Source organism: Canis aureus, chromosome 22 (genome assembly GCF_053574225.1).
Source record: "Canis aureus isolate CA01 chromosome 22, VMU_Caureus_v.1.0, whole genome shotgun sequence".
In the NCBI taxonomy this organism is placed as follows: domain Eukaryota; kingdom Metazoa; phylum Chordata; class Mammalia; order Carnivora; family Canidae; genus Canis; species Canis aureus.
Window position 1 is genome coordinate 41,309,735 of NC_135632.1, and position 18,531 is coordinate 41,328,265.

General features: G+C 45.6%; 1 protein-coding gene and 1 pseudogene across 13 annotated transcripts in view; both read right to left on the minus strand.

Annotated features, from left to right (window-relative positions):
• Nucleotides 1-8,903: 8,903 nt before the first annotated feature.
• Nucleotides 8,904-12,698, minus strand: LOC144294082 (U2 small nuclear ribonucleoprotein B'' pseudogene; annotated as a pseudogene).
• A 146-nt stretch (nucleotides 12,699-12,844) lies between these two features.
• TRAK1 (trafficking kinesin protein 1) overlaps nucleotides 12,845-18,531 on the minus strand; it is a 120,789-nt gene continuing 115,102 nt past the window's right edge. For 12 of the 13 annotated variants that reach the window (XM_077865643.1, XM_077865634.1, XM_077865635.1 and 9 more), the window contains one exon: nucleotides 12,845-15,724. In XM_077865643.1, the coding sequence (XP_077721769.1) occupies nucleotides 14,926-15,724 (799 nt within the window). In that variant the 3' untranslated portion in view covers nucleotides 12,845-14,925. Of the gene's footprint in view, nucleotides 15,725-17,734; nucleotides 17,826-18,531 lie in introns of all 13 variants that reach the window. The other variant, XM_077865646.1, reaches the window with a different exon arrangement.

The window sequence follows — 18,531 nt, forward strand, 5'->3', positions numbered from 1 at the left end:
CTATGTTGAATAAAATTGGTGAGAGTGGATATCTTTGTCTTTTTCCTGACCTTAGGAGAAAAGCTCAATTTTTTTTACCATTGAGTATGATTTTGGCTGTGGGTTTCTTCGTATAAGACCTTTATTATGTTGAGGTATGTTCTCTTTAACCCTGTTTTGTTGAGGGTTTTTATCATGAATGGATGTTGTACTTTGTCAAATGCTTTTTCTGCATCTATTGAAACAATCATATGGTTCTTATCCTTTCTCTTACTGATGTGATGTATCAATTTGATTGTTTTGTGAATATTGAACCACCTTTGCATCCCAGAGAGAAATCCACTTGATCGTGGTGTATGATTTTTTAAGGTACTGTTGCTAATGTTAATGGTTTGCTAATGTTTTGTGGATAATTTCTGTAGTTCTATAGTTCTCTTTTTTGTGTTGTGTGGTGTCTTTATCTAGTTTTGGTATCAGAGTGACACTGGCCTCAGAGAATGAAACTGGGAGATTCCTTCCTCTTGTATTTTTTGGAATAGTCTGAGAAGAATAAGTATTAACTCATCTTTAAATGTTTGGAAGAATTTGACTGTGAAGCCATCTGGTCTTGGACTTTTGTTTGGGAGGTTTTTTTAAATTACTGATTCAATTTAATTGCTAGTAATTGGTCTGTTCAAATTTTCTATTTTTTCCTGCTTTTAGTTTTGGGATGCTATATGTTTCTAGGAATTTATCCATTTCTTCTAAGATGTCCAGTTTGTTGTCATATAGGTTTTCATAATATTCTGTTACAATTGTTTGTATTTCTGTGGTGGTGGTTGTTATCTTTCCTCTTCCATTAGTGATTTTGTTTACTTAGGTTCTCTCTCTCTTTCTTTTATGAGCCTGGCCAGAGGTTAATCAATTTTGTTGATCTTTTCAAAGAACCAACTCCTGGTTTCATTGATCTGCTCTATTGTTTTTTAGTTTCTATATCATTTATTTCTGCTTTAATCTTTATTATTATGTCTTTAATATATGTTAGATCCACCTGGTTCAAAATATCATTCAAAGCCACTGTTTCCTTGTTGATTTTTCTGTTTGGATAATCTACCCATTAATGTAAGTAAGTTCCCTACTATTATTGTATTACTATTGATCACTTCCATAATGTTTGTTAATAGTTGCTTTATGTACTTGGGTGCTCTCATGTTGGGTGCATAAATATTTACAATTGGTATATCTTCTTGTTGGATTATTCCCTTATTATATTGTGTCCTTTGTTGTTTTAAAGTCTATGTTGTATAATATAAACATTGCTACCCTGGCTTCCTTTTCACTTCCATTTGCACGATAAATGCTTTTCCCTCCCTTCACTTTTAATCTGCATGTGTCTTTTTAGGTCTATAATGAGTCTCTTATAGGCAGCATGTAGCTGGGTCTTATTTTTTTTTTAAGATTTTATTTATTTATTCATGAGAAACACACACACACACACACACACACACACACACACACACACATACAGATGCAGAGACACAGGCAGAGGGAGAAGCAGGCTCCACGCAGGAAGCCTGATGTGGGACTCAATCCTGGGTCTCCAGGATCACATCCAGAGCTGAAGGCGGTGCTAAACCGCTGAGCCACCAGGGCTGCCCTGGGTCTTATTTATTAATCTACTCTGTCAGCCTATGTCTTTTGATTGGGGCACTTAGTCCATTTATTTTCAAAGTAATTATTGATAGGTATATACTTACTGCTATTTTGTTATTTTATGGTTGTTTTTTGTAGTTCTTCTCTGTTCCTTTTCTTTCTCTTTTCTCTCATGATTTGTTGCCTTTCTTTGTAATATAAAGAAATATATTTATATATATATATATATAATATATATATAATATAAAGAAATATATTGGTTCTGGTGTACCTAGGTGGCCCAGTTGGTTGAGCGTCTAACTCTTGATCTCAGCTCAGGTCTTGATCTCAGGGCCATGGGTTCAAGCCCTACGATGCGCCCCACACTGGGTGTGATGACTACTTTTAAAAATTGGGTTCCGGATGATGAATTCTTTTACAGGCATTATATGTTGTGTACTCCGTTACTTTATGTCTCAGTTTTAATTGAACATTAAGGGAATGCAGTATTTTAATTGTAACTCTGCCAATATCTTTATCTAGAGGCCTGTTGCCATTTTTGTCTTTTATATTTTTGTCGCCAAGAAACGCAGGATTACATTTTTTTTTTCCAGATGGAGTTGGTGTAGTGTATTCTTGGTTATCAAAATACTCATAGTTTGGGGACTTTGACATGATAAATATTCATGGTGTGTAAAAGCATGATACATAACTGTACGATCTTACCTAAAAGGCTTAACTTGTGTAGATAGATACACACACGGGACCTAGAAGTCAAACTGTAAACTGCTTGTGATTATGGATGACTTTGTTCTTTGCTTCTTGTGTTTTTCAGTTTCCTTTCATACACATATTAACTTTTAAAAAATAAATTTTTAAAAAACCTAAAAAAAAAAAAAATTGGGTTCTGGGCAGCCCCGGTGGCGCAGAGGTTTAGCGCCGCCTGCAGCCCAGGGCGTGATCCTGGAGACCGTGGATCGAGTCCCACCTCGGGCTCTCTGCATGGAGCCTGCTTCTCCCTCTGCCTGTGTCTCTGCCTCTCTCTCTCTCTCTCTGCATCTCTATGAATAAATAAATAAAATGTTTAAAAAAAAGAACTAGATTAAAAAAATAAAAATAAAAATAAATAAAAATTGGGTTCCTTTCTTTTTATTTTTACATATCTATTACTGGGTTTTGATTTATGGTTATCATCAGATTTATGTATCACATCTTTGATGTATAGTATATTAAGTTGATGGTCGCTTAAATTTGAACCCATTCTTTACTCCTCCCCCTCCTCCACATGTTAGGCATACTGTTGTACTTTGCATCCTTTTATTTTGTGAATCCTTTGACTGATATTTATAGTTACACTTAATTTTACTGCTTTTGTGCTTCCTACATTTCTTATTCCTACTTAGGATCTTTTCTTTCCAAACAGTTCCCTTTAACATTGCTTATAGGGCTGGTTCAATGGTCATGAACTCCTTTAACTTTTGTCTGGGAAAACTCTTTATCTCTCCTTTTACTCTGAATATAGACTTGCTGGATAGAGTATTCTTGGTTGCAGGAGTTTTTTTCCTCTCAAATGTATCTTTGAATATATTATGCCACTTTCTTCTGGCCTGCAAAGTTTCTGCCAAAAATCTGCTGATAGCTTTATGGGGTTTCCCTTGTATATAACTATTTTCTTTCCTCTTGCTGCTTTAAAAATTCTCTCTTCATCACTACTTTTTGCCATTTTAATTACTATGGGTCTTAATGTAGACCACCCTGGGGTTTTATTGGGGGCTCTCTCTGCCTTCTTGATCTGGATTTCTGTTTCCTTCCCCAGATTTGGGAAGTTTTCAGGTATTATTTCTTAAAATAATTTTTCTGCCCCCTTTTCTCCTTCTCCTCCTTCTGTGATCTTTATAATGCAAATGTTATTTGCTTGGTGGTGTTACTGAGTTCTCAGAGTCTATTTTCTTTTTTTTTTCTCTCTTCCATTTAGCTTGATTAATTTCCATTACTCTGCCACCCCGATTGCTGATCCATTCTTCTGTTTCCTCTAATCTACTATTTATTCCATTTGGTGTGTTTTTAATTTCAGTTATTGAGTTCTTTATCTCTGGTTCTTTTATGTGTTTTTTATCTCTTTGTTGTGGAACTCACCGAGGTCTTCCACTCTTTTCTCAAATCCAGTGAGTATCTTTGACCATTACTTTTAATACTCTATCAGACATATTACTTATCTTTGTTTCATTAAGCTTTCTTGATATGATTTTGTCCTGTTCTTTCATTTGGGACATATTTCTCTCTGTGTATCTCTTTCTATGTGTTAGGAAAGTCAGTTATTTCTCCTGTTCTTTAAAGCAGTGGTCTTTAAAGAAGAAGGGGTCCTGTAGTTCCCTGCAGTAAGATGCCCCATGCTCACCTAGCACTTCAGAACTATCTCCTATGTGTGCTGTGTGTGCCCTACTCTTGTGTCTTGGCTGCTTTTTCCTTCAGTCCAGTCATCTACAGTGGCTCTTTTTGCCTGTCATGGACAGGGTTTTGTCTCTGTATTGTTAGGAGACCAGTCTGGGGCCAGCTTGGGCTTGAGTTAGTCAGACCAGGCATTTACCAGAAATACAGTAGGCACCAAACTACAGGATGCTTTCCCTGGGGTGTTCCCTGAGAAGCTTTTGTTGGTGGGCAGGGTCTACAGTCAGATCAGGTATCTGCCCCAACCCATTGTAGTCGGATTAGGGTGTATGGGTTATCTTGCCCTATCCTTGGTGCAGGAGTCACTTGGGAGTAGTGTTGGCCCCTACTGGGGCTGCTTGCATACTGCTAGGCTTATAGCACTACTTTGGATGGGCTCTGATCAAGAGTGTACTGGGGGCGGGGGGCATGTCTGTAGGAGAATGGAGGGGTGGGATGCTCTTAGCAGTTAGGTAGCAGGTGTTGGCACATCCCAATGGATGTCCCTGTGTCTAGGCTGGGGAGTGGTAAAGGGAAATGACCGCCACTAGCTCCTTTGTAGTTGAAGAAGTCTCCCATGTCAGTCTCCTTGACCCCCCAGCACATGTTCTGAGATTAGTAAATAAATGTCCCTCCCCTATACCCTAGGCAGTTTATCAAACTTCTGCCCCCATGCTGTATCTCAGCAGGGTTGTCTTTTGTGCTATCTCTTTAAGAGCGGTAACTCCATTTCCTCTCACCCTCCCTACTCTAAGTTCCAGGGGTTAAGCTCTGTTAGTTGTAATAACTCATGAAATTATGCCCCTCTGGTTTTCAAAGCCCAATATTATGAAGATTCATTTTCTCCCTGTAGGTCCCTGGTGCCTGGGGTTCCTGGTGGGGGAGTTTGTTTCTCCCCCTCTCTGTTACCCTGGCACCTCTCCCTCCCATGGATAGTCCTATGGCTTCACACAGCTCTCTACTGGTTTTCTCCCTTCCTGCCCTCTTTGATGTGGCCTCTTCTTTACATTTATCCTTTTCTGCCAGTGTTTTCTGGATTATTTGCAGTGATGTCGGTGTTACTCCTTGTGTCCATAGGATGAGGTGAGGTTAGGGTCCTCTTACTCCATCATCTTCCCTGAAGTCTCTGTAGTGCTTTTTTTTTTTGCCAGAATTTGCATATTGTAAAATAAGCCCCACTAAAATTATTTGTCAAGAAGTTACTTGAAAAATCTTGCATTCCTTTCCTGTCAATATTCCTTCTCTGAGTCTGGGATCTCTATGGTGGGTGTTAGTAAAAGAATAAATGGAAGTATTGTAGATATACCCTATTCCCTGCAAGGAGCATGCTTGTCAATCTGAATCAGCTGAGATAAAATAAAAGACTCCAACTCACTTGCCACCTTAAAGAACTTGATATAGTGTTCATTCCGAGTGAGCATATACGTGCTTAATATGGAAAATCACTACTTATAACTGTTTAGTTATGATTACAGAATGACAAAGTTGAGTATAATAATGAGTCCCTATATTAAGTATTGTATGTGTACTTTCAATGAATAACATGCATTATTTTCATAATTGGATTTTCCCTATATTCTTATATTCTTGAAATGTAACTTAATGTCTTGAATCTAGTAATTTAGAAGTTGGTTTAGTATTTTTGTTGTATTTGACAAATACTGGCCCATAGGGATTGATTTAAAGCAAACCAACCAATCCTTCACCACTAAGAAGTGAGAAGTATGAGAAGCACCATTTTACATGTTTATAAAGTCCCAGATGCTTGGCTGGCTCTTGACACCTGGCTCAGTGACCCCCTGTTCATCCCTGTGTATTCATGTGGGATCAGGACTCCAGCTTTGACAGGGCAGCCTAGGAGGGACCAGAAATTGGATATTAGCTGATGAGGGTGGAGGTACCTACTTACCTAGTTCCTGAGCTAGCCAGGTACCTTGTCTCTTCGGTGGGTCAGTTCTATAGCTTCTGCAGGACTGGGGGAACCCTCTCAGAAAGGCTGATCACACAATGCAATTACTTCTCCTCTCACAAGCTATGACCCAAGGCTAGTGAAGCCGCTGCTGGCTGGAAGTCAGGCAACCAGGAGAGTCAGGGGTCACATGGAGCCATTGCTACACTGGGTCTTAGCATCACAGTGAAAAATAGAGACCCCAGGGAGGACTAAGGGCTTATCTACTTGGGACCTTGGGAGAACAACACATCTGTTTTTTTCTTTTATTTTTCTTTTCCTTCCTTCCTTCCTTCCTTCCTTCCTTCCTTCCTTCCTTCCTTCCTTCCTTCCTTCTTTCCTTCCTTCCTTCTTTCTTTCCTTCCTTCCTTCCTTCCTTCCTTCCTTCCTTCCTTCCTTCCTTCCTTCCTTCTTTCCTTTTCTTTCCTTTCCTTTTCTTTTCTTTCCTTTTCTTTTCTCTTTTCTTTTCTTTGTTCTTTTCTCTTTTCTTTTTTCTTTCTTTTCTTTTTTTCTTTCTTTTCTTTCTTTTCTGTAAGCTCCATGCCCAGTATGGAGCCCAACACAGGACTTGAAATCATGACCCTGAGATAAGACCTGAGCTGAGATCAAGAGTCCAACTCTTAACCGACTGAGCCACTTAAGTGCCCCTGTTTTTTCTCTTCTGTAAAGATGTCCCTAAACTTCTTTGGCCTGCTGCTTGCAAGTCACCTCTCCTGGTGGTCCTTCAGGGATGCAGCTGCCTGGCCATGGGAAACTCGGCTGGATTCGGCCCTGTTCATGGTTGGCACCAGGTTCCTGTCTTGCTTCCTTTCCCTGGGTCTCTCAGGTCTACTCACAGGTATTGCTGAGCCTCCATGGTGCTGGTTTAAGCTAAAGAGGCTACTTTCCCTCTCTGGTCTTTGGGACCTGAGAGCAGTATCAGCCTGAACTTTGAGTATTACACATGGTGAATGCCCAAGTACCACCAGACACTTCCTCCAACCCTGGATCCAGTCACTGTGCGGCAGCTCTGTCAAGCTTAGGAGACATGGGCTAATGAAGAGTAAAGAGGCATAGTATCTACAGCCCACTCTCAAATGTCTTGGGGAAAAGCAAGGAACAAAAATTATTTTTAAAAGGAAGGTACATTAAGAGGGGGTGGATTAATTTCCAAAAGTGGAAAGACCCTAATATATAATGTTTTGTGAATATATATGTGTATATATATGTACATGTACACATATATATGTGTGAATATATATGTATATATATTTAGATTTATATAAACACCCTAATATATATGTTTTGCTTTCTCCTGTCTCCTGAGTATGGCATGATATAGGAAGTGGCTACCTTTCTTTACCAATACCCCAAGCCTGTGCGTGTGCTGACCCCTTGGCCCGGAATGCCTCCTTCCAGTATACCTGGTTGACTGAGACCATGCCTCCTGACTTCCCTCAATGTCTCTGTTCATCCCGGTTGCCTTCCCTGAATTGCTTTCCAGGGAAAAGCAAACCCACATAAATTCAGAATTGGATCCTCAGGGTAGATTCTTTCAGGTCTTCTGCTGTCTTAAAGTGCCCTCTACTGGCTACAGAAAATAAATCCTCCCAGGATATGTTTTCCAGCCAGGAGCCCACATGAGCACAAAATTAATTTTCTAAATTCCCAATCCATTTAGGTAATCAGAAGAACTTTCCACCTCCACAGACTTCTCCTTACATGAATCAAAGTTCTGAGTGACAGCACTCATAGGAGCTTTGGGGGAGGCAGGTGTCTACTTTCTTCCCCCTGTTGGAAAGGCCCCCTAGGGTATACCTGCCTCTCTGTTCCCAGGCAATGTTTAGAAGTGAATCCTTTATCTGTCTGGTGCCGGATACTTGGAGATCCCCCGGGGATCTCTCTAGGGAGCCCCACTTGCCCTTTCTACTTTTGTGTGGTCATTGCCTGAGTAGGGGTGAGGAGCTGGTACGGTATTCTGGAATATCTTCACTTTCTTGGCCCCCAATGTGAAACTAGCTCATCTGTACTTGGATCCTCAGACTCCTCTGGGGCTTCTCCTAAGACTCTAGAGTTGGCCCAGGGTCAGGGAAGGTGAAGCACCCCCATGTTAGTTGTGGGTTAGAGCCCTTTCCAATGCTCTCCTTCATGTACCAGCTTGGAGAAACTGTTGGGCCATCGGGGTAGTGGAGAGTCAATACGCAGTAAAAAGAGAAACTGGCCCAGTAGGTTTCATAACAAATCTTTTTTTTTTCAAAGGTTTTTATTTATTTGAGAGAGAGAGAGAGAGAGAGAGAGAGCACAGATGGTGAGGAGGGATAGAGGGAGAGAGAGAAGCAGACTCTCTGCTGAGCAGGGAGCCCAACATAGCGCTGGATCCCAGGACCCTGAGATCATGATGTGAACCAAAGGCAGATGTTTAACTGACTGAGCCACCCAGGTGCCCCCTGAATCTTTTGATCTTAAAACATTTAGTCAGCTTTTTCTGTACTCATAATCTAAAATACCAAGAATTTGACATCTGTGTTTCCTGGTCCCATCAACTGCCTCTTTGACAACTTCCTCTTGGGCCACAGTGCCTTCTGGTTGAGCTACCTGGGCTGGAGGTAGGGTTCAGGATATACATGAAGAAATTTAACACAGAACAGGGAGGAGAAAACAAGCCACCCCACCAAGTGTCTTCCTGCTGCATGCCACAGCCACAAAACAGAAGAATGCATTTATTCTTATAGTTTATAAGGTATTAGGGTACTTCCCACCTTTTAAGGGTTCCTTTTCTTGCATTTTTAAAAAGACTTTATTTATTTTGAGAGAGAGAGAGTGCATGTATATGAGTGGGGTGGGGGTGGGAGGAAGAGGAGGGAGAGAGAGAGAGGATCTAAAGCAGACTCCACACTGAGCATGGAATCTGACTCAGGGCTTGATGTCACAACCAGTAGATCATGACCTGAGCCAAAACCAAGGATCAGACATTTAACTGACTGAGCCACCCAGGCTCACCAAATATTTTTTTTTTTATAGAATACAAATAAAAGTCTATTGTACAAAATTGAGGCCTTCATATTTCATAGTTCAATAAGGCTAAACAAAAACTAGGTTATTTTTTAAAATTCACAAAAATTTCTCTTTCACTCCCCCGCATCCCAACTATTAAAATGGCCTGACCAAATGTTATCAAAACAAACACTTTAAATAACACCAAGTCCTTTAAAGACAACTATGCCATACGTTATTTTTTGGCATATGTGATCTTCATGGCATGGGACGGTGTGATTTTAAATCCCTGTAAAGCATCCCTGGCAGCTCCAGCCTGTCCATCATTTTCAAATTCAACAAAGCAATGTCATGCCTTCCGGGTACCAAACGTACTTCTTTGAAGCCCGGAAACTGATTAAACAGCATAGACATCATCTCATTAGTCTCTCCTGGTAAATTGTTGAGAAATAAAATATAGTTTGGAGGGTAATCAGAGACCTTAGGATTTGGTGTTGAATTTTCTTGGGTATTTGCTGCATTTGGTATTCCCCGACCAGGCTTTTTGTTTGCAATGGTTGCAGTCTGTTCCACAGTTTTTGCCTTTTTCTTTTCTTTCTTCTTTTCTTTGTCAGCAAAAGTGCCACGCATTTTAGATATTATATCCGAGCCTGTTTTTGCATACTGGATTCGCATTGGTTTACCATAAAATGGAAATCCTTGTAACTGTCTCAAGGCATTTGTGGATGAGCCAATTCCTTAAAAATAACAAAGCCTTGCCCCCTCATCTTTATGGTCTCTAAAGCTATAATATCTACCACATGGCCAAACTGAGAAAACAGGGCATATAGGGATCTCTTCAATTCTTCTTTTTTAATTTTGTCATTCATATTGTTAATGTAAATTGTATGATTGGGTCTGATATCCATGTTTGCAGTTAAACTGTTCAAACTGCCTGAGGCCTGCATTTGTCCCATCCCAAATCTTTTTCTTAATTGAGCTCTATGACCAACTTGGGGCTCATGACCCCAAGATCAAGAGTCAAATGCTCTACCAACTGAGCCAGCCAGGCACCTGCCTCACATCTTCTTTTTAGAAAAAATTATTTGCTTTTTCCAGAAACATCTGAAAATACTTGCAGACAGACTTCAGGCCCCTTTATCTTAATCCTTTAGTTAGTACCTCCTAAGAAATAGGACAAGCTTTTACACAGTGACAGCATAACTAAATTCAATGAAATTTAATATTGATATGCTTTAAAATATATTCAATATTCAAATATCTCTGATTATCCCCACATCTTTTATAGGATGTTTTTCAGTTCAGAATCATGAATTGCATTAGTTGTCTTTTTATTCTCCTTTATTCTGATACAGTTCCTTGGTCTTTCTTTTATGACATTGACATTTTTCAAGGGAAGAGTTACATTGTTTTAGAAAATGTCCTTGGGACGCCTGGGTGGCTCAGTCGGTTAAGCATCTACCTTCAGCTCAGGTCACATCCCAAAGTCCTGGGATGGAGCCCCACATTGAAGGAGGGGGTGTCCCTGCTCAGTGGAGAGTCTGAATCTCCCTCTGCCCCTTCCCCTGCTCATGCTGTCTCTCAAACAAATAAAATTTTTGAAAAAAAGAACATGTTCTTAATTTGGGTTAGTCCCTTTGTCAACCTCATAATTCAGGTGTTGCAATTCTGGTAGAACAGCACAGAAGTGGTGTGTCCTTCCCAGTACATCACGTAAGGAAGGTACCTGCTATGTTTGTCTCATTTGGATAATGTTAAATTTAATGACTTGTTGACAGTGGTACGTAGCAGGTTTCTCCACTGCAAAGGTACTTTTCCCCCTTTGCAAATTAACCTTCTATGGGAAAATAGGTGTGTAACTATCCCGCTACCTAACAAACTCTCACCCAATGGTTTTGGTGTCTGTTGTCAAGATGAATTTTAGCTTTATGGTGGGTTTTCTAACTCTATTGCCTCCTCTGTATTTTATCGGTTACTATGGTATGGTAAGGGAGGGCCTAGAAAAATGAATTATGCTCTGATGTTTTCCCATTTCTCCTTTACGTCTTTAACCTCTGCTTGAAATGCCTTCCCCCTTTGGGGCAAATCCTGCCCATTCTTGAAGCCCAGATCCAGAGTCACCTTGTCTCAAAGCCTTTCCCGCCCCAGTTGGGGAGATAAAGCCCTTATTCTGCCTCTCCCCTTCAAGCAGGGTGGGCCACAGCTGTCTGGCCTTCTCAAGACCCCAGGACAGGGAAACTATGGAGGGAAAACCCTCCCCTCCCTTAGCAAGACTCCCACTCCAACACCACCTGACCCAGCACAGTGCTTCTCAAACTTTAGCCCCCGAATCACCAGGAGGACTTGATAAAACAGATGCCTGGGCTCTACACTGGATTCTGATGCACTGCCCTAGAATCTCACTGGCTTAACAAGTTTGTTTCCCCTTCAGATCACATGCAAAATGCAGGTTGGCAGGGAGTCAGGCCACCATGGTTCTTGGGCAACCCAAGGTGATGGAGGCTGCACCAACACAAACCACCATTTCGATATGGGCTTCAGGGGAAAGGACAGGCATAGAGAGTCTTGCATGGATTTCTCTCTGCTCACAGCCCACAGGCCAGAGCCAATCGCATGCCTTGTCCAAGGCGGGGTGGCTGGGAAGCGTGGGGATTGGCAGGACCATTTGGTGAGAACACTGGCTTCCCTGTCACAACCCACTCCCCTTTGTCAGCCAGCCAGATGGGTCATCTTTCTGCTCCTCAAACACACCAAACACTTTTCCAGCCTTCGTACCTTTGCACTGGCTGCTCTCTGCCCACATGGTCTTGTGCCAGATCCCACACAGTTGTCTCAAATGCCACCTCCCCGGAGAGGCCTTCCCTGACTGCTATCCACTCGTCACAACCCCTGAGTATAGTTCTCTGCATGGTCAGGCCATGTTTGGTGCCATCTCTCTCCCAGTAACAGGCTGTATGTACACCCTACAAGAACAGAAGCTACTCAGTTCCCTACTACCTAGAATCTACACCTAGAACAATGCCTGGCACACAATGGATATCCAAGACAAATTTAATGAATTAACCCTGAGGTATATCACTGTTCACATTCTGTAGGTTAAGAGGCCCCAAACACAGTAAGAGGCTTGCCCAAAGCCACACCATGACCAAATGGTAGCAACTGATTTTAAATCCACCCACTACTATATTTGCCTGCATGATTTCACTGCTTACACATACAGAGGTGGCATAATTAATTTTATCCCTTTTCTCTCAATTCTCTGATGACCCTCTGCTGTCCTTGTTTTAAAAAAAAAATTTTTTTTTTAAGGATTTTATTTCAGAGGAGTGGGGAGGAGGGGCACGGGGTGAGGGGAGAGAGAATCCCAAGCAGGTTTTGCACTGAGCACAGAGCCCGACTCAGGGCTCGATCCCACAGCCCTGAGATGACAACCTGAGCTGAAACAAGAGCCAGATGCTTAGCTGTGCCACCCACATGCCCTCAAAGATTTAACACAAGTCTATGGAGGGCAATTTGGTAATATCTAGGAATTCATCACACACATGGAAAATTACACGCATGCAATGTTTTTTCATTCTAGTGCTGTGACAGAAGAGGCCAGAAGTAACTGTGTGTGCAGCCGTAGGGTGCTCGTCCATGGGCGCACGAATGTACTCCCCCGGGCACGTCGGCACATGGCGGAACAGTACACGGGCCTGAAAAGTAGGAAAGCTCTTCAGGTTGCAACTGCACAGTTGTCTAAGGAATAGCATTGCGTGAGAAGGGGTGGCTGGAACAGGACGTAAAGTAGATGGCTTTCATTTAATCTTTTCGAAGAGCTGAAGAGCTTTACATCTCACATAAATGAAAAAGACAAAAATGATAAATGAAAATGATAAAAATGAAATACAAGCCAGAATGCCAGTGTGGTTTCCATCGTTTGAACTTCTTTTATTGATAACCATTAGAGAATAAAATTTTATTGTTTTTTGATGCATTACAACACACTTTGTTGGTAGTGGTTGCACAAGGTTGATCATTAACTATACTAAATACTGCAACCTCCGAATTGCTGATTTTTACACTGGTATTTCCTTTGTGGTGATGGGTGGCTCCTCTCTGAATACATAAAGTGGTCCGTTCACTTTGTGGTTTTCATATTCCTTTGTTACTCTACCTACTACTTTAAAATACATTCAAATAAAAAGAATTTCCTTGCAGTGAGTGCACACATACCACCACGAGGAGAGCTGAAACACCCTCGTGTTGAGAATAAATAAAATTGTGGGACTGAAGCTTGCTCCTTTGAGACTTTCTCAAAGACCCTTCAGTGGGGGTGTTTACACTCAACTGGACACAGGGGTTGGGGAAGGGGAGGGGAACAGGGGATGGCAACGTGACAATTTCATCTGCATATGATGTCACCCTTCCACAGATGCCTGTACAAAGGACCATGGAACACTGTGATGGGCAGTGCAGCCCTCAGGTTAGAATAAATAAGTTACCTGCTTGGAGTGGCATGCCACAGACACACTGTGACCAGAACTGGAAAGGACAGCGGATGTTTGTGGAAAAGATGGCGTCCACACACTTGCACACACACACACACACACACACACACACACACAAATAAATAAAAGTCCAAAACTTGGTCAGTGACAGCAATAGGACTGGGCTCCCTTGTTCATTTATGGTTCTTCCCACAAGCACCTCTATCTTTTCCTAGGGATAAACAGTAGTACACAGAGACCAAGGCTTGGGGGTGGGGTGGCTGGAGAAAAGATCTTGTTGAGACCACTCTGTCCTGAAACAGGAGGGCTGGATGTGGGGACAGTGACTGTCTGCATGAAGACCACATGAGTGCGAGCACAGGGGCCAGCCTCGGACATCACAGTAAGAACTGGAACGAGCAGAATGCCAAAGCCTTGTTGCTCCCGTGAACCAGGTGGCTATTACATTTGGTGGTGGTTCTTTTTCCTTCTACCGTTGACAAATCCCACCCACACCCTTCGCCCCCAGCCCCTTTCCTTTTAATCCTATTGCTAAAACTGTCTGGGGTCTGGTCTTAATTCGGTTGTGACCCCAGGCCCCAAAACTCTGCTGCAATCTCATTAGTGACTGGGCATGTTTGAAACTCATTTCAGTGTCCTGGAATCACAGAGAGAACACAGACTGTGACTTTCCGTCTAGTACCATTACTTCCCTGCGTATAAAAAAAAAAAAAAAAAAAAAGGAAAAAAAGGAAAAAAGAGGACCTCACACGCAACAGACGGGGATGGCTGCACGGCGCAGCGGGAGCGTGAATACATTCTTTCAGGTCAGACGTTTGGCCTGACGACAGAACATCGAAGGATGATTCGGGTCGAAGGCATGGAAAGAAAAAAGTCACACCTCAAAAAAGCAGCGACTCTCCATTGAAGCAAGAGTGGTGGAAGGTCTTGAGGAAGCTGGGCCACCCAGAAGGAAGAGCGGCCCTGGCCTCCTGAAAGCTACATCAGCTGCGTGTGGCCGCGGGGGGGCCCCGGTGCTCTGACCGGCGGGCGAGGTGAAGTGCCCAGCGACGCCGGCTGGCAGAGGCGCTGTGCCCCGGGCCGCGTGCCAGCTCACGATGCACAGCACTGGGAGCCAGCCACAAATTCACTGGTTTCCTATCCATGGGATAAGAACGCACTTGGGAGTTTCAGTGCTTCTCAAGGGAAAGAAGGAGAAAAGGACCTCCCCGGCTGCCCCTGCCCCAGGCTAGCACAGGCGAAGTCCTGGTGACAGTGGTGACCGTGCTGGGGCGCCTCCCGTGGGATCGGGAGAGGGCAGGTGGACACGAGGTCTCCGAGTCCTATGTACACACTTACAAAGTCTCCGCTCTTCCCCCATTAGGCACGAGGTTGATTTGTCTAGCTCAAGAGGGGAGGGACAGAGGAGGAAAGAGGGAGAGCGCGCAGTGCAGGGGGGAAGAGAGGGAGGCAGGAGTAAGACGGGTCTCCTCCAAGGGAACGGCCCCCCTCCCATCCTCACCGTAAGCTAGTTTGTTTGGGGAGCTTAGCACCCATCAAGATGCCCGAGGTGAGAGTCACAGGGGCCTTCATCTGCATGCTGGACCCCACCATGGTGGGGAAGCTGCGGTTCCTCCGGATGCCACTGTTGAGCTGCAGCCCGCCGATGGCGCTGGTGACAGTGGGGCATCCGAGAGGCAGGCTCTCAGGGACCAGGCCTCCGGGGACGAGGGCCTGGGCCGGGCCCGGGGGCCCGCAGAGGAGTGGTCCCTGATCCTCAGTCAAGGTGGGGACGTGGGCTCGCCCTGAGTTCACCACTTTGGCCACGCCAAACCTCCTGACTTTGTCCACGAGGTTGAGGTTGGAGACAGACACGTCTGTCTGGCTCTCACTGCTCCGGACATTCTTCTTCTCCCTCACCTCCCTCAGGATGGAGCTGGCCGGCTTGGAGGCCAGGAAGTTGTCATAGGGAGGGCTCGTGCACTTGAACTCAAAGGAGGGCGGGGAGGACGTGGGTGTCTGCATAGGTGAGTTGGGGGGGGTGGAGGGGATCACGGCCATCCTCGGAGTGTAGGAGTGCAGGAGGGAGCCCCGGGCGGCCCTGTCCCAGCTCTGAGGATCGTACACGGCCGCAGAGATGCCCCGCTCCTTCAGCAGCCACACCAGCCCCAGAGACGTGCTCATGGTGGTCGTGGACTCCCGGACGTTGGTGAAGGACTCGGCCAGGCTCAGTCTGCGCGGAGTGCACGGGGTGGCCACCGGCGTGGACTTCAAGTGGCTGGCGCTGCCACAAGCTGGAGTTGGAGCCGAGTTAAGGCTGACGAGAAAAGACAAGAGGTCATTCATCCGGAAACGCCCACGAGCCCCAGGAAAAGGTCAGTGGCCAGTCTCCTGCAGGGGCGCAGGGAGGACTCCCCTAGCTCAGGCTCCCCAGATGCCTCCTTCCCTGCCTGCTCCTCCCTCATACCCAAGGCGGCCTGGGGTTCCCTGTGCCAGGGACACAGTTTAAAGTTAACAAGCTGCACGTGATCCCCAGGGGGCGGGGATAACCTTCCTCCCCACAGGTGAGGGAGGTCAGACTCGGGTTGGATGGCCAGTCAATATCATGCTGGGCGGTTAAGTAGAAGACCCAGGATTCGAGCCCAAGTCTGAATGACCCCAAAAATGCTGAGGGGCTTGCTTTCCCTACCAAATTTACTCAGATTTCAGGCATTCCTTCCTAATAACTGCTTTTCTGAGGCAAGGGGTTAACCAGGGACTACGGGATCTGAGCTCAGCGCAGGAATGGCCTCCGTGGAACGTCAGGTACAGACAGGGCCCTTAGGTGATGGGGAGGCTGAGGGTGTGTATCACGTCAGTGGAGGAGCCCAGCCTCCTGACTCCCACCATCATGCTCTTTCCTGTGTGCCATGCTATCCCTTAGCCCCTCTCCTGTGCCTGCCAATTCCACCCCAAGGAGGGGGGATGTGGGGTCAGAGGCAGCCATGTCATGTATTCTCAGGCCTACATCTGTGGAGTGATCTAGAAAAGGCTCATGGGCTATACAGAACCTGTGTCACCAAAGGAAAACTGTGAGATTCCTTCATCCACTCCTGTCATGTTGGGTGAGGACCTGTGATGTTCCAGAAGCTGGGGTCCAGCAGTAACGGGAGTTACAGCAGGATAATATAACAGGGGGTGTAGGGAGAAAGGCAGTGCTATCTGCTTGAAAACCAGGAAAGGCCCTCTCTTAACAACTGGTACAGGGCTGGGGCGAGGCTGCATAGGCACAGAGGCCCTTCACGGTGGCTGGATGAGCCACCAGGGGCAGAGCAGCACGCCCTCTCCTTGCAGTCTTATGAGACCTGCCGTGGGACCCACCCAAGGACATGGAGGGGCTGCAGGTACCCCGTGGAGCAGGCCAGCTGGGTGGTTCCCAGGAGCTGGAGGACCCTCTGTCCCCAGCCTGGCCAGGGGAGGACAAAACACTAACTAGGGGAATAGGCAGGAGGGGGCCTCCTGCTGTGGGAGGGATGTTCCCAAGCAAGTGAGCTAAGGCATCATTTGGCTCCACACCCAGGTGACCTTGTGGCTGGCTGGTCAGCCCAGGGGGAGAAACCCAGAACAGGCCCATCTCACACAAGCTCAGGGGTGGGGATGCTGGAGGGTCAGGAGCACTCAGAGAGACACAAGATTAGCAGACACAGCAGATTCCTAAGGTTAAAAAGTGGATTCTTCAACAGGCACAGGTGGGATTCTACAAAACCAGTCTACAAGCAATAGAGGGCAAAAACACACTGGACTTCAAGTCTTGTTTGCAGGGCCCTTCTTGGGGAGATCTCTGATTTTGTTTCAAGTGTCATTCTTTCACAGTCAGGCAAAAAGCCTTCTCTTGCTACTGACTGCCAGGCCTTTTCGGTCCCTGACAAGAGATGGGGACAGATGTGCATTCAGAGTCCTCTGGCTTCCAGTGGAAGAGCACCCAGGACCAGCCTCTCCCAAGAGACACCCTACTGCACGGTAAGAACATTGAACTCTTCCAACATAGAGCCACGGGGTGGGGGCGGGGGCGGGTTCTCCGGTGGCAGGAAGGGAGACAGAGAAGACCAGCCCAAACTTAGAATCCCCTTCTGCTGAGGACTTCCGTTAGGCCTTATTAGTGCTGGCACTCGGCTCCACTGAGCATTTAGAGGGGTTAGGGGTATCCACTGTCAAGGCCCACATTAGCCAGGCACAACCACAGAGACACATCCACGCCTAAGTCCTGGGTTAGTGGCGGCCACACGTGCACACATAGCTCCCTTCCAGGGGGCCCTGCCAGGGCAGGCACCACTGGCGGTGTGCTCACCCCCTGCCTTGCCCGAGGGCTCACTCTCTGCCCTACATCTCCTCTCAGCTCAACAGGGTATAGGGCCGCTTCGTCGTCCTCCTCACATGACCTGCGGAGAATTATTCATAGTTTAAGGTGTTCCCTGGGGCATCTGCTCCCTTGGAGCTGGCCTCCTTGCCTCCCTCCCTTTCTGCTTTACCTTCCATTCACCCAAGCATGTTGCTCAACTGCACAGCCAATGGCTGAGGGGGCTGCTTTGCCATGGGGAGGGAGACAGTTTTCCCTTTCACTGGGAGCCATGGAAGGCCTGCGCTCAAGCCAGACCGACCACCCTCATGCCACACAAGTCCTCTTGCCAGGTGGTGTCAACCTCCAGCACTTCTGGAAGGCACCAAAGGGAAGTGGACTGTGCAGGGCACAGGGCTCAGTCTTCAAGTGTTATCATGTCAGCCATTCTCATGTGGCCGTGGGGCATGGTTCCTGGGGTCTATTCCAGAGGCACAAGGGATTCCACAGGGCTCAGTAACTCTATTCTGGGAAGGAACATCATGCTCTACTGACAAACTTGAGGGCAAAATGCCAACAAACTTGGCCTTACGACCTGGGGTAGCGTCAGCTTCACCTGGAGAAGAAGGCACCTGAGAATCTTCTGTGGCCAATGGAAAGGGCAACTCTAAATACATCCAGCTCTCTCTCTCTGTGGTGGATCTCAATCAACAGAGGCCTCAATTCGAGAGTAAAGATGGGACCCCCAGCCAGGTGACAGCAAGTGCTACGAGACGCCTGAACTGGCCAGAGTTGGTTTAGAATGAGCC